The sequence below is a fragment of the Chinchilla lanigera genome, unplaced genomic scaffold (genome assembly GCF_000276665.1).
Source record: "Chinchilla lanigera isolate Chin_1 unplaced genomic scaffold, ChiLan1.0 scaffold00030, whole genome shotgun sequence".
NCBI lineage: Eukaryota > Metazoa > Chordata > Mammalia > Rodentia > Chinchillidae > Chinchilla > Chinchilla lanigera.
Window position 1 is genome coordinate 6,730,898 of NW_004955431.1, and position 12,834 is coordinate 6,743,731.

Sequence of the window (12,834 nt, forward strand, 5' to 3'; positions counted from 1 at the left end):
ATCCTGGCTGTGGATCCCACCCCTTGTGTGCTTCTGATGACAAAACCTCTCTAAGTCTTTTTCCGTCATCAACAGACAAAAATCACCCCTCTTTCACATCTCATACAGTTGTTATAGAAGTTAAAATGAGAGAAAATATCTGAAAATACATTCTGATCTGTTACATGTCCTTCAAATGTGAGCTGTTATCGCCAAGCATGTCTAGTACAGAGACAGGCATGCAGCAAATACTTATAATTTTTAAAATATCATTTTCATTTTGAATACTTGTTAATTTAGGGAAAATTTCCAAACATAGTAGAGAGAATTTTCATAAACCTCAATTGTATTTTCCCTTAATATTATCTTATGTTCCTGCACTAAATATGTTCATAGTAACAAACCAGCATTGGAACACTACTATGAACTAATTGCACACTTTCACCAGACTGATTCCACCAGTTTTTCCATTAATATTCCTTTTCAGTGCCAAGATCCCTTGTGGGATACCAAGCGGCATTTAATCTTCATGTCTCCTGAGTCTCCTCTGCTATGGGGCAGTTTCTCCCTCTTTCTTTGTTTTTCCTGATCTTGTGAAGTTTGGGGAGTTCTGGTCGGATATTTAGTGGAATGGCCCCTAATGTGGTTTGGTCTGTTGTTAGACTGGGTTTTTGGGAAGAATGGCAAAGAGGTGAGATGTCGTCTGATTACATCACATCTGTGATGTCCCCGGATGTCCACACCACATCACTGGTGATCTTCACTCAGTTACCTGGGTAAGGTAGTATCTATCAAGTTCCCCACTCTAAAGTTACAATATTTTTCTTCCCTGAATCTACTCTTCTAAGGGCAAGGTTGATAACTCCCCATCTGTGCGTGGGGTAGGCAGGGTGATATCTATATGCATTGTTTGAAATTCTGTCAGGAAACTAATTTTTAACTATCAAATGATAGAAATAATACTGATTGATAATGTTCCTTTTTTATTCTCTGCTTACTTAATTTTGACAAGAATGAGAAGATAAGCCTTTCAGCGAATTGGCAGAATGTAGATTAAAAAAAAAAAAAAGAAGAGTCACTAAAGCATCACAAAATCCATCAGTAACAGAATAAGTTTTTCACGCCTAAGAATTATCATTCCAACCACACCAGTGCCCAAGAGTAGTCTCCTGATGTAGCCAACCATACTCTGAGGACACCAGCGGGAGCTGTTGCTGTTGAGCAATACCTGTGTAGCTTCTCCCACTCCATCTCTGTGTGAACACTAGCTCTCACTGTACTGCAGAAGCGATGTACTACAGCTATCATTTTAATTCTGTCCACGGAAGCTATTTTTTAAATTCAGATAAGAAAAATAATATTTGCTCCTTTTCTATAATATGATCAAGATAAAATGGTGGATGGGGTTTCTTCATCAAAGTCTAGAGCCAATGTAGCAGAAATATGGGCAAATATTTTATTGTATTAGTCTGTTGATAGGCTTTCCCAGGGGTTTAGTAATCAGGTGTAACTGTACTCTGTCAATAGTATATCTGGACAATAATGTAAAGAATTAGAAAGATGTTGTTTCTTTGTAGACTACTATATTTTGTACTTTATCCACAAAAGTTATGTTCAAATGTAGTTGTTAGAGTTGATATAAATCGATGATGGCTACTGTGTGTAATAATAAGAAAGACTCTGGGGATCATGTCACTACTGTGTTTTCTCTAAAGGACCCGCGGTGCTTTCCCATCACAAAGTTACTTAAGATGACTATCTGGGTCTCAAATTATAGCAAGCAATATTTTAGGTGGCTGCTAACCTGGATTGTCAAGATAGATTCAGAGATACACAGGGAGAAAAGAGAGCTTGAGTAAAGGAAAGAAAATCTACCTTTCAGAGGCTTTCCCTTCAGATTTCTTGAGCTCAGAGTAAATATGCATTTCTATCACTTCCTCAGCATTCACTTTCCATTAAAATGTATCAGAGTACCGGAGAGCATTTCCACTGGGAAATTTATATTGGCCACCATTTTTGTTAATATAGCAGAGAGAATAAGACATCAAAGCTATGAGAAATGCTGATGCTTCATATGAAAGCCTTGATCAGAAGTTGTCTCCTTTTCCAAAAGAAATTGTGGAAAAAATCATAGATGTGATTTTGAATAATCATCTTTTAAAAATGAAGTCCATTTGATTTTATATAACAGTATGTCTGATATAAACTGTAACTTTATTGTCAGTTTGAGTGTGCTAAATTATTTAATAGTAAATATTAGTAATAAATAATTAGTAAATAATAATTTTAGAATTATTTACTAATATTTTAGAATAATTTTCAAATAGTATCTACAACTTTTCAGTACATGTTGGGCAGTGTTTTAAGCAATTTATATACTTTATTTCATTTAGTCTTTAAAACAACACAGTGAGTAGATATTATCTGTATTTTGCAGATGAGCAATTAAGACTTAGACATAAACTACGTACCTTATCTAAAACCAGTGGGCGGCACACTCAGAATCTGCTTACTCTAAATTACAACGGCTTTCTCACAGGAGGTGTTTCTACGGCTGGATCAAATTCAGCTCAATCCTGCTGTCGTGGCAGCAAATCATTCCATTATTGCTTATTCTTCTAGTACTTACACATCAACACTGAACCCAACAAACTTCCAAAAACATCTGGACAAAATAAAATTTCTTTTTAATATAAAACAGAACGAAAACATGAATTTACTCTTATTATAGTTTTGTGTGTTATGTTAGATGTTATGTTAGGATCCTGACTTTAGCAGGCTCCTGCTAAACCAGTTTTACCCTGAAATTCATTTAAAAATGGTGCACAGACTGTTTGTGTAGATTTAAAGGTACAGGGTTGTCTTTTACTAAATGAGTTAGGCAGAACATGACTGGGAAAATAAACAATTTAAAACTGATAGCTTGGGTTAATTTAGTGCACTGGGAAGCTTGACATAAGATTAACACTGTTTAGAACTGATTAGCACTGATCAGTACTACAGGATCAATACCCCTGCCTTAAAATATTATAGAAGGTGTTATTTTCACCTAAGTAGTACAAGAATAAGAAATAGTGGGACAGTTAGTCAATGGCAAAATGATGTCTCCCTGCACCTATATCCCTGCTGAGGTTTGCTGAACCTTCAAAAAGTTTTTCTCAAATAGTGTTAGCCAATGTGCTATGGCAAGGAATCTCCTGATACCAACCTGATGGGCTACTGTTGATCATTTTATCAGTCTTGTATTACACACTTTAACTAAACTATTGCTATAGACTGAATGTTGTTGTCTCTCCCAAATTCATATGTTAAGACCTGATCTTCAGTGCACTGATATTTGAAAATGTAGCTTTTGGGAGGTAATAGAGTCTGGGGGAAATGGTCTAATGAAGGGGATCAGTGCCATTTAAAAAGAGACCCCAGGAGTTGCTCTCTCAAAAAAGATGCTATCTATGGACTAGAAAGCAGATCCTCACCAGATACTGAGTCTGCCGGGACAATGATCATGGACTTCTCAGAACTGTAAGAAGTACATTTCTATTGTTTATAAATCACCTAGTTCTTGGTATTTTGTTATAGCAGCATGAATGGACTGAGAAAGACATATGACTTTTTTTGGAAGAGAAAATAGGACAACCAGATTCCTCATTTTGCAGTGTTACTTGTAAAAGTCAAGCAAAAATTTGGCAGTTACACGGAGCCTGGAACTGAGTGCTGCTGATGTCTGCCTCTATACTTAAACTTTCTCAGAGTTCCTTTTCCACCTCCCCTGTTCCTGCTTCTTTACACACAGAAATTCAAGTTGAACGGCATCAATCAAACTGGATGTTTATTCTGCCTTCTGTCTAACCAAACTGAAAGTCTTTGAATCAAGGAAATCAGGTTGTCCTTCTCTTCACTTCACCGTGATTGTTTTTGAGCTATGTCCAGGTTTCAATACAACCTGAGACATTTTCAGACCAAAGCAGGGGTGATAAATAAAAGTTTGAAATTTTGAAGTTACACATAGTATGCATAATTTCTTTTTTTTTGTTTTTTTTATTTTAAAAATTTAAAAAAATGACAAAACAACAATGAGGACAAAATCAAACATACATATATGTAATTTCTTTTTTTTTTTTTTTTTTTGGTTTTTTTGTTTTGTTTTGCTTTTTCTCTGGTACCGGGAACGGAACTCACAACCTTGTGCTTGCCAGGCAGGCTCTTTGCCGCTGAGCTAAATCCCCAGCCCCTGTAATTTCTGATTGAACATACGTATATGTAATTTCTGATTGAACATCATGACAATGAAAGAAATAATAGCCCATATATGTAAAAACAGAAGAAAATAAAAATGACATAAGTGATGAGGGAGATACCTTTGCCATAGCAAAGATAGAATCTGGATGTTCTCTTGCTTACTGATATTTATAACATACCTGTACTAAGCCAAATCTATTCCCATATTAATGTGTTAAGAGTAGAGATATTCGGGATGTTAATGACTTATTAACAGAAAAATCAAAGTTAAGCTGAAATCTCACATGTACATATACACTCAGCAGAAAACTGACAGAAGAATTTTTTTGTCCTTCTGCCACTAGGAGGCTTCTGATTTCAAGAAACAAATGCTTAACATTCAGGAAAATCACATTCCATTCCAAGCAATATCATTAACCACTTACTAGTTTATCAAGTGTCACTCAAGCAGTATGCTTGTTTACCCCGAGTGTCACTCTGGCAGGTGTTATTTCAACTGGCCGATTTTTGTATTGAATAAATTTTATGAAATTGTCCCTTTTATATTTCCTGTTATATTATCTTATAAAAATTAATTAAAAATGCAATTTTGGGTGATCCTGTATTTAAATAACTAGCCTGGTAAGTGGTGAATTCAAGCCTTGCAACTTACTAATAAGAATGTGGGAACTTATTTGTGCCATATCAAGCAAGTAGTTCAATATGATGGTGAGTAATTTTGCTAAGTAGACACTGCCTAACACAAATGAAGTACAATAAAAGTGGTATCAGAGTCACTTTTAGTGTGTTCAAGGTTCACACTCAGAATCCAAACTCACGTCTTTGATTCCCCATGTAATGTTCTCTGTACTGCTGCACATCGCAATTCTATTATGGTAGAAAGTAATCTTTTTGGAAAACGTAGGTCCGCCTAAAGGACGTTAGGCTATGTGTTCTTTCTAAAACTAGACATTACGTGGGCTTTTTATTTTAATATTTTGGCTGACAGTATCTCTCTAAAATGATACAAAAATCATGCTCAAGAGATGAAAAGTTGTCATTTTAAGAGGTTTTCTTTAGAACACTAAAAATAATAACTTTATTTTTAAGAGCAGCCTAACATTTGAATAAGTTAAATTTTGAGCAAGAAACAAATCCAAGTCCTCTTAGCCAGAGAACTCTACAGTGGAACAGATAAGAGACCAACAGCTCAGTGAAAGGAGGCTGTGATTTCCCCAAGGATTCCGCAGAAATGCAGGAGTCTCACTGGGTGGTTTTGAGCTACTATAGAAATGTTAAAGAGAATTTTGATCCCAAGTTAGGTCTTTTGGATCTGTGCGACCCAGAAATGTCAAGGTAGTACAAGGAATTTCTGTCTCTGCCTCTGTCTCCCTGCTCTCCTACTCTGATGTCTATGTTGTACACTGCTCTTAACTCTATTTTTATTCTTATATCTTGTGCTTCTTGTCACTTTGCCCAAGCTTTTTAGCTTTTACCACACAGAGACATTGATCTTTCAGATACATAACCAGCCAAATAGCATTTTCCTTCCATCTTCTCATCCATTCTAGTTGGCAGGTCAATTGAGTGTACCATTCAGGATACAATCTCTGGCAGTTCAAATCAATGCTAACTGCTGAAAATTAGTTCTCTCTTCTTTATGGCCCATGGTACAGTCCTAGTGTTTCTGGTATACTGCTTACAAAATAGTAATACCTGACTAATATTTAATTGGTTGTATTGGTTAACGTTCATTTTGTGATGGTTCCTGTTAGGGTCTCTGAAGGGTGTCAGTAAGTAGCAATCTTCTTCCCTGGTCATAATCTGAATAAATGGAGGGAGTAGGTAGTGGTAGACACCAAAATATCATCTCTGTTATTGGTGACAGCTATTGATATATTATGTAGTGAGGGGCAAGTGGGCCTGTGAAGTGAATTCTGAGCTCCCCAGGTTTATCCACTGAGCTCAGGCTCAACAGTGCGGCCCAGGCACTTCTCCTGGGGTGGCAGAGGTACTGTGAGAAATTCACACAGAGAGCAGAGCAGACCTAACAGTGTACTCGGGGTGCTTCTGCTCAATTCTCTGATTGTCTCAAGTACTCCAGTTATTGGACAGAGGCCAGGTGCCTGGCAGGAAGACTCTTCCTAAAGAAAACCAAAGAAGAGACATGTTATGGTTTGGGGGATATTGCAAGGGAACAATATAATGCAGGACACATATTTTATAAGATTATTTATAATAGTCACCCAAAAAATGATATACAAGAGAGGTAGGAGATCTGTCCATACACTACAGACCAGGAATCCAGCTGAGGGCCTGGGTCCTGTGATAATGTCCTACATGAGCCCAGCTGAATACCTAGAGCCCATAACAATGCCTCCCACAAATCCAAGTGGAGGCCCAGAACCCATAACAATATCATATGCAGGCCTTTTTCAAAGATCTGTGCTGGGAGGCCCAAAAGTCAGTGGTGGAAGCTAGAAAGTCTATGCCAGTGGGATGAAGGATCTGTGCTAGTAGGCTGAGGGAACTACACCGGAGCTAGGAAGTGATGCACAAAGTAAGAACCAGAGCTCCCTCAAAAGGCACCACAGCCATCCTCAGCAACAGTGAGGACCCGAGCTCCTCCGATGATCAGGAAAGCTAAATTCCCAACAGGCAGCCAACACAACAAGCTTCTTCAGGAGACTGAGCTGTGTACCTTCTTCCCTTCCAGAGCCAGGAAGTGATGCTTGGAGTGAGGATCAGAGCTCCCCCAAGGTGAACCAAAGCTATTCTCAGTGCCAGCAAGGTCCCGAGCTCCTCAGAGGATGAAAGCAGCCAGGTTCATCAGGAAAGCCCACATGACAAGTTCTTCCAAAGGAACCAACAGCTCTTTACAGCTTCTCCCAGCTCCCAACAACCTCCCTGCTTCTTCTCCAGGTCTGCCTCCTCTGCTGCTGGCAACAATCCTCAGGTGGGCCTCCCACACCCAGCACCACGCTTACTCAGTTCAGCTGGGGGTTATAAGTTGACCACCAGTTGTCAATCCACTACAAGGAATTTGTCCTCTTCCATTTACCATGGCTATAATAGGGGATTATTTAATGTAGGTAAATTAATGCTTACTAAACTCTTTAGAATTATAATAGCAAGTTAAATATTGTCAATTTTGGCTTTCGTCTTTTAGATCATTAAATTGGTATATTTGACTCATGCACAGTATACTATATTTTGGTGAGGGGGAGATTTAAGATTTTTAAATACCATAGAAACAAAATTTGTGAATTCTTTTGGAAGCTACAATTGATTGGTAGTATATATCATTGTGCATAAAAATAATTCTTATATTTTTCTATAGTATTCACAATGCTTATCTTTCTATATATTATGGGAAAACAAAAACAAAAATGGAAAACATAAAGCCTCAGATGATTTTTAAAACTGGAAGAAAAAGGAAACCAATTTAAAAGTAGTATAAGCACGACTCAATATTAAACATGATTATGCACTGCTTTAAAATGCGTACCAGGTCATGTAGCAAAAAAATGTGTATTGTCATTTTCCATTTTGATGGCTTATTGTGAAGCATTTGCTATGTTAAATGTGATTTAACACTTCATTTTTTCTTCTTAAGAATAAATTATTGATTTAAAATGTGTATGCTACTTTAATATATAAAAGAATAATACATAGAAAATATATGGCAATTTATGTTTCAAAAGTAATTTGCAAATTTTAAATGAATAATGTTAACAGCACAACTGGGAATAGGTCACAGACTACATATGCCTTATTTCCAGAGAGTTCCTGGAGACTATAGTCATACAAATTGCTGTGGTTAGAAATTGTACCTAACCAAACAAATCCAACTTCTACTGGGTCAGGGGCATCTTGGATCTATCAAACACATGAAAGCAAATTTATGGAAAAGAATAGGCAACCCCAATTTAACGGGATGTTAGACTAACTATGGTAAATATATGTATACAAATAGGAGAATTAGCATTCTCAAACAATACACCATCTTACTCAGAAATTAGTTGGAATGGGAACCAGGAAACCTTTGAGGTCTCTTGTCCTGAGATTGTTTTTCTTGTGTATATGATGAACACAGTGCAGTCAAATGCCATAGCAGTATCCAATCAATTAACTTTAAGAAGAGTTTTGTGAAGGGAAATTGTAATTTAGCAATAAAGAAAAGGAGGGAATGGCAAAATAGCATGATCTCTAACTTTCTTTTTAAACATTGCTCTCTGCTGTTGTACTATAAACTGCTTGTAGTTTTGCAGCTGGTTGAAGCAATTTTTGGATATTTCCTGGCATCTGTTGAGGAACGAATGATACACAAGTATTTTCTCATGGATGAAGAACCAATGAGCTCCATAGCCAGGAGCAGTTAAGGAAATCTCTCCACCCTGGCCCTATTACAATCTCTCTTTCACTGTCCAATAGCGCTCACTGGTACCTTCTTCCCTCCTGCTTGTCTCCCTGGCTGATGTGTAGTTAGCGGGAAACTACATAGTGGGATGTGTAGTTAGCAGGATCAGGCCATTTTATGATGCTGAGAACTTCTGTCTTTCTGAATTGTTCAAAGCTTAACACTCAAGGCAGATATATTTCATAAACTATTTTCACACCTGTTCCTTTTTCTCTTGCCACAAAATAAGGAGGGTCCATCACTGTGTACTGTATCTAACCCATTTTGCTCTGCTGCTGGCTCTTTGACTGCAAGACGAGTCAGTGTGAAGTCTAACATGGATGACAGTGACTTAAATAGACAAGGGCTATTGGTCTCACTCCTAGAGGTCCGAGGATAATATAGCAGCCTAATGAAGATTTGGAGGATCTCAACTCTTTTCACCAGTTTTATTACCTCATTCTTAGTGTGTTGACTTTTGTCTTCCTGCCTCTTATCGCCAGTGGAAAGACAGATGTTATCACAGCTGTTTTCTGGGCTGATAAGAATAGGAAGTGGGTAAGATGGGACCAGCACTCATTGGTCAGAACTGTCACATGGCTACTCAGACTTCAGCGGAGCCTGGAAACTGGAGATTTTAGTGTTTAACACTTCTGTAGGACAGACAGTAGAAAATGGCATTGTATCACCAAAAAATAGCATTTGGCTATTGTGAATTAAACAAATTCTTTACTGACTTCTCCCCAGTGGTCAGAAGCGGTTAGTTCCACGGTTGCTATTATTCACTATCACATTCCTGATGTGTAATTTTACATATCATACTCTATTTGTTTAAAATTAAATACTTATTTTGTAGGCTGCAATAGAATAAGGATATTAATCACAGTGATACTGATCTATTCAGGTAAGCCATCTGTTCACATTCAGTTATTGAATATCTACCTACTATCACCAAACTCTCAGATCCCATCTTGACTAATATGTACTTCTTGTTATTAAGCATATGGTTTATCTGTATGGTGCTTTATCAATTAAGAAAGCTTTCAGCTACTAGAAGAAAATTCAACTCACAGTTACTTAAACCATAATAACAATCTAGAATTTACTTTTTAAAAAAAATTCAAAAGAAGGTGAATACCTCTACCTTGCTATGGTGCTGGATTATGTCTCTGTGACATCCTTCCCTCTCATGATTACAAGATGGCTGCCACAGTTCCCAACATCTCATCCTTTAAGAATGTGTGCAAAGACAGCCAGGACGGCAAGACAACTATTCCTTCATGTTTCCTTATTTGATCAGTGAATAAGGTCTTCTCCAGACATCCTGTAAGTGATTCTATGGCCTAGAAAGGGATCAAGTATCCACTACTAACTTTAAGGGAGGTGTTATAGTTTGTGTCTGAATGTCCCCCAAAAGCCTCCTGCACTCAAGGAGCAAGCTACTAGAATTTATGACTGATTCATTGTCCAATGTTGGAATTATGCATGTGAGTGCTACACCTGCCCTGGGGCGGGTAGTTTGAATACAATGTAACGGAGGGAAAGAGATTGTTTGCCGCCACTCCTCCCTTTGCTCTTGCTGCTTTTGGCATCTTCCACTGCCATGAATGTTGCCCTCTGCCATGTGCAACTCTGCCTTGGAGCCTGCCCAGTATGGACTGAAATCTCCACAAACTGTAAGCTAAATAAACCTTTCCTTCCTTAAATTTGGACATTGGATATTTTGTCTCAGCAACGAGAGAAAAAGTAACCGAGACAGGAGGCTAGAGGAGTGCCTGGTGGGGAAGACGGAATACAGAATTAGTGTTGGGTGGCTAACAAAAAGTGTTGTCATAAATATCCTACAGTGGGGGCTGGGGATTTAGCTCAGCGGCAAAAGCGCCTGCCTGGCAAGCGCAAGGTCGTGAGTTCGGTTCCCGGTACCGGAGAAAAATAAAAACAAAACAAAACAAAAAAAAACAAAATAAATATCCTACAGTGTTCTACATACTTTTGCATCCATGATCTCATCTTATGACTCAATAGGACTGCTATCCAAATACACTGGAAGCTCAGACTTGGAATAGGAGGTCTAAGTGGCATCTGCTAGGTGGGAAATTCTGGCTGGGAAGTAATTTAAAGATCCTTTGAAGGAGCAAATGGAAAGTAAGGTTTTTAGAGATGTTATGATACATTCTGCTTATAAAGTATACATGCAAGATCTCAAAGAGTAATTCAGAAACTTTTCTAGTTTGGGAAGATAATTAACAGTGGGGTGAAGACAGAACTCCAGATCCATGGACTCCAGCCCTCTGTCTTGGATGAGATCCTAGAAAGATTCTGAGCCTGTCTCTTCATCTGTAAAAGTATGCACTGAAACAAGATTAGACGATCCTGAAACTTTGTGTTAAACATGAATTCTTATATAATCATCCTGTGAAAGTCATAAACTAAGGCACCATTAAAAGTCAAGCTGTTTTTACAAATGAGATAACAGATCAGTATTTACCTATATTCATTCATTTAGCTTAGAAATTTGAGTCTAAGTATATAGCACACAAGGCTTTTCACAAATAATTCCTATTGCTTGAACCTTAATAGAAATTTAAGAATTTGATTTTCCCTTTTTGTCTTACAGTAGTAATAAATCTTAGTGTAATAACACACAGCAAAGACTCAAGTGGTGGTAACCATGATTGTCATGAACGTCTCCCTAGCCACCCATCTCCAAGCTTGAGAAAGTCTTTTAGACCAATTTTCCCAGCAGGCTGCATTGGAGGAGAGGCTGAATCTATTATTATTTTGCCTTTATATGATCATATCTTCTACCTTTGCATTATGTAGATGTAAAGATTCTGTGTAGTAACCAAGGGTGTGGTACCTAACTGAAGTCAGACCAATCATTACGGTGGCTCTGAATTCAGTAACTGGTAATTTGGACAAGCAGAAGTAAAACAGCTTAAATCAAGGATTCTGAGCCTGTGATTTACGGATGAACTTCAGGACACAGAGTCATCTGACATTTCACTGAGACAGGTTTTCTCAACTTTGGCTCCCTCTGGCCTGGATCATTCCAGTGGCTGTCCTGAATATTTTATTTAACAGGATTTCTGGCTTTTACCCACTAGATGCCAGTAATGCCTCCCTGTCATGGGTCATGCTAACCAAAAATATCGCCAGACGTTGCCAAATGTTTCTTGGAGGACATATTCTTCTTTCTCCCTTTTGAGAACTATAAAAGTATATATTTTTGAGAAATAAATACCTATGACCTTAAAAGGATTGGAACCAATCACTTAAAGCCTTTGAAACTAATATTGAAAGAATACACGTCTCCAGCTGTAGTTAAAAAAAGGTACACTATCACGGTTAATTAAATGGTGTAATTTGAAAATTTATTACAAAGTATAAACCTACCCATTTATTTCAACTACTCTGAAAAATGTGTCACCAACACTGTAGCGGGGAAAGCACCTACTTCAAAAACTGCTATTCCCAGATGGCGCGTTTCCTAAAATACTGTCTTCAGCAGACTCCCACCGGCATCCACTGCATCTAGCTCTAAACTTTCAAAGGAGCTGGTGCTAATGACAAGTAAAAATAGACCCCAGGTTGAGAGGGAAAATAAAAATTAGCTATTTTTCAGAGAAGAAATGCAATGGTGTTATAGACTATTATGACTGATTAGAAGGAGGAGGAGGGGTGGAAAGAAGGGAGTTAAGGGGACCAACGGGACGGAAGAGAGAAAGAGGGGAAGACAGGAAGGAGGAGGGGAGGGGGGAATAGGCGAGGAGGGGAGGGAGGAGGGGCTGGAGAGATGGAGAAGGGGACCGTCTGGACGGAGACACCCTAGAGGGTTCTCTCTCTCCTGGGAGAGGCTCCTTAGCGGGCTCCCGCGGCTTCTCCCCGCCTGTCTGGAAAGCCAGCCGCCCCGTGGGGTCTCTGAGCCCGCCCTCTCCCCTCCTCTCATTCCCACGTCCGCGCCCGCGCGCTCATCGCCTCCCAAAGAGCCTGCTGCTCCAGAGCCCCTAAAGCTCAGCAAGGTCCCTTACCCCCTCTTTAAGGCCCTTGCTCCCCTCTAGGTCTCCTTCCCCACGGCGGTGGGGAAACTCCCGCCCCAGAACTCGACCCCAGCGGCGCTCAGGGGCTCGGCCCCGCCCCGCGCGCCGAGCGCCCCAGACCGGGAACTTCCCGCTACTCCCGCGAGCCCGGGGCCCTCGCGCTCTGCGGGCGCCGACCCGACCCGGGAGGGGGCAGTG

The 12,834-nt window shown here is 39.1% G+C and overlaps 1 protein-coding gene across 1 annotated transcript in view; it reads left to right on the forward strand.

Annotated features, from left to right (window-relative positions):
* The window catches only part of LOC106148860 (translation initiation factor IF-2-like), a gene marked incomplete in the record, with an annotated part of 32,390 nt that overhangs the window by 17,527 nt on the left and 2,029 nt on the right, over nucleotides 1-12,834 (forward strand). The window contains 1 exon segment of the mRNA XM_013515728.1: nucleotides 12,615-12,834. Within this exon segment, the coding sequence (XP_013371182.1) occupies nucleotides 12,615-12,834 (220 nt within the window).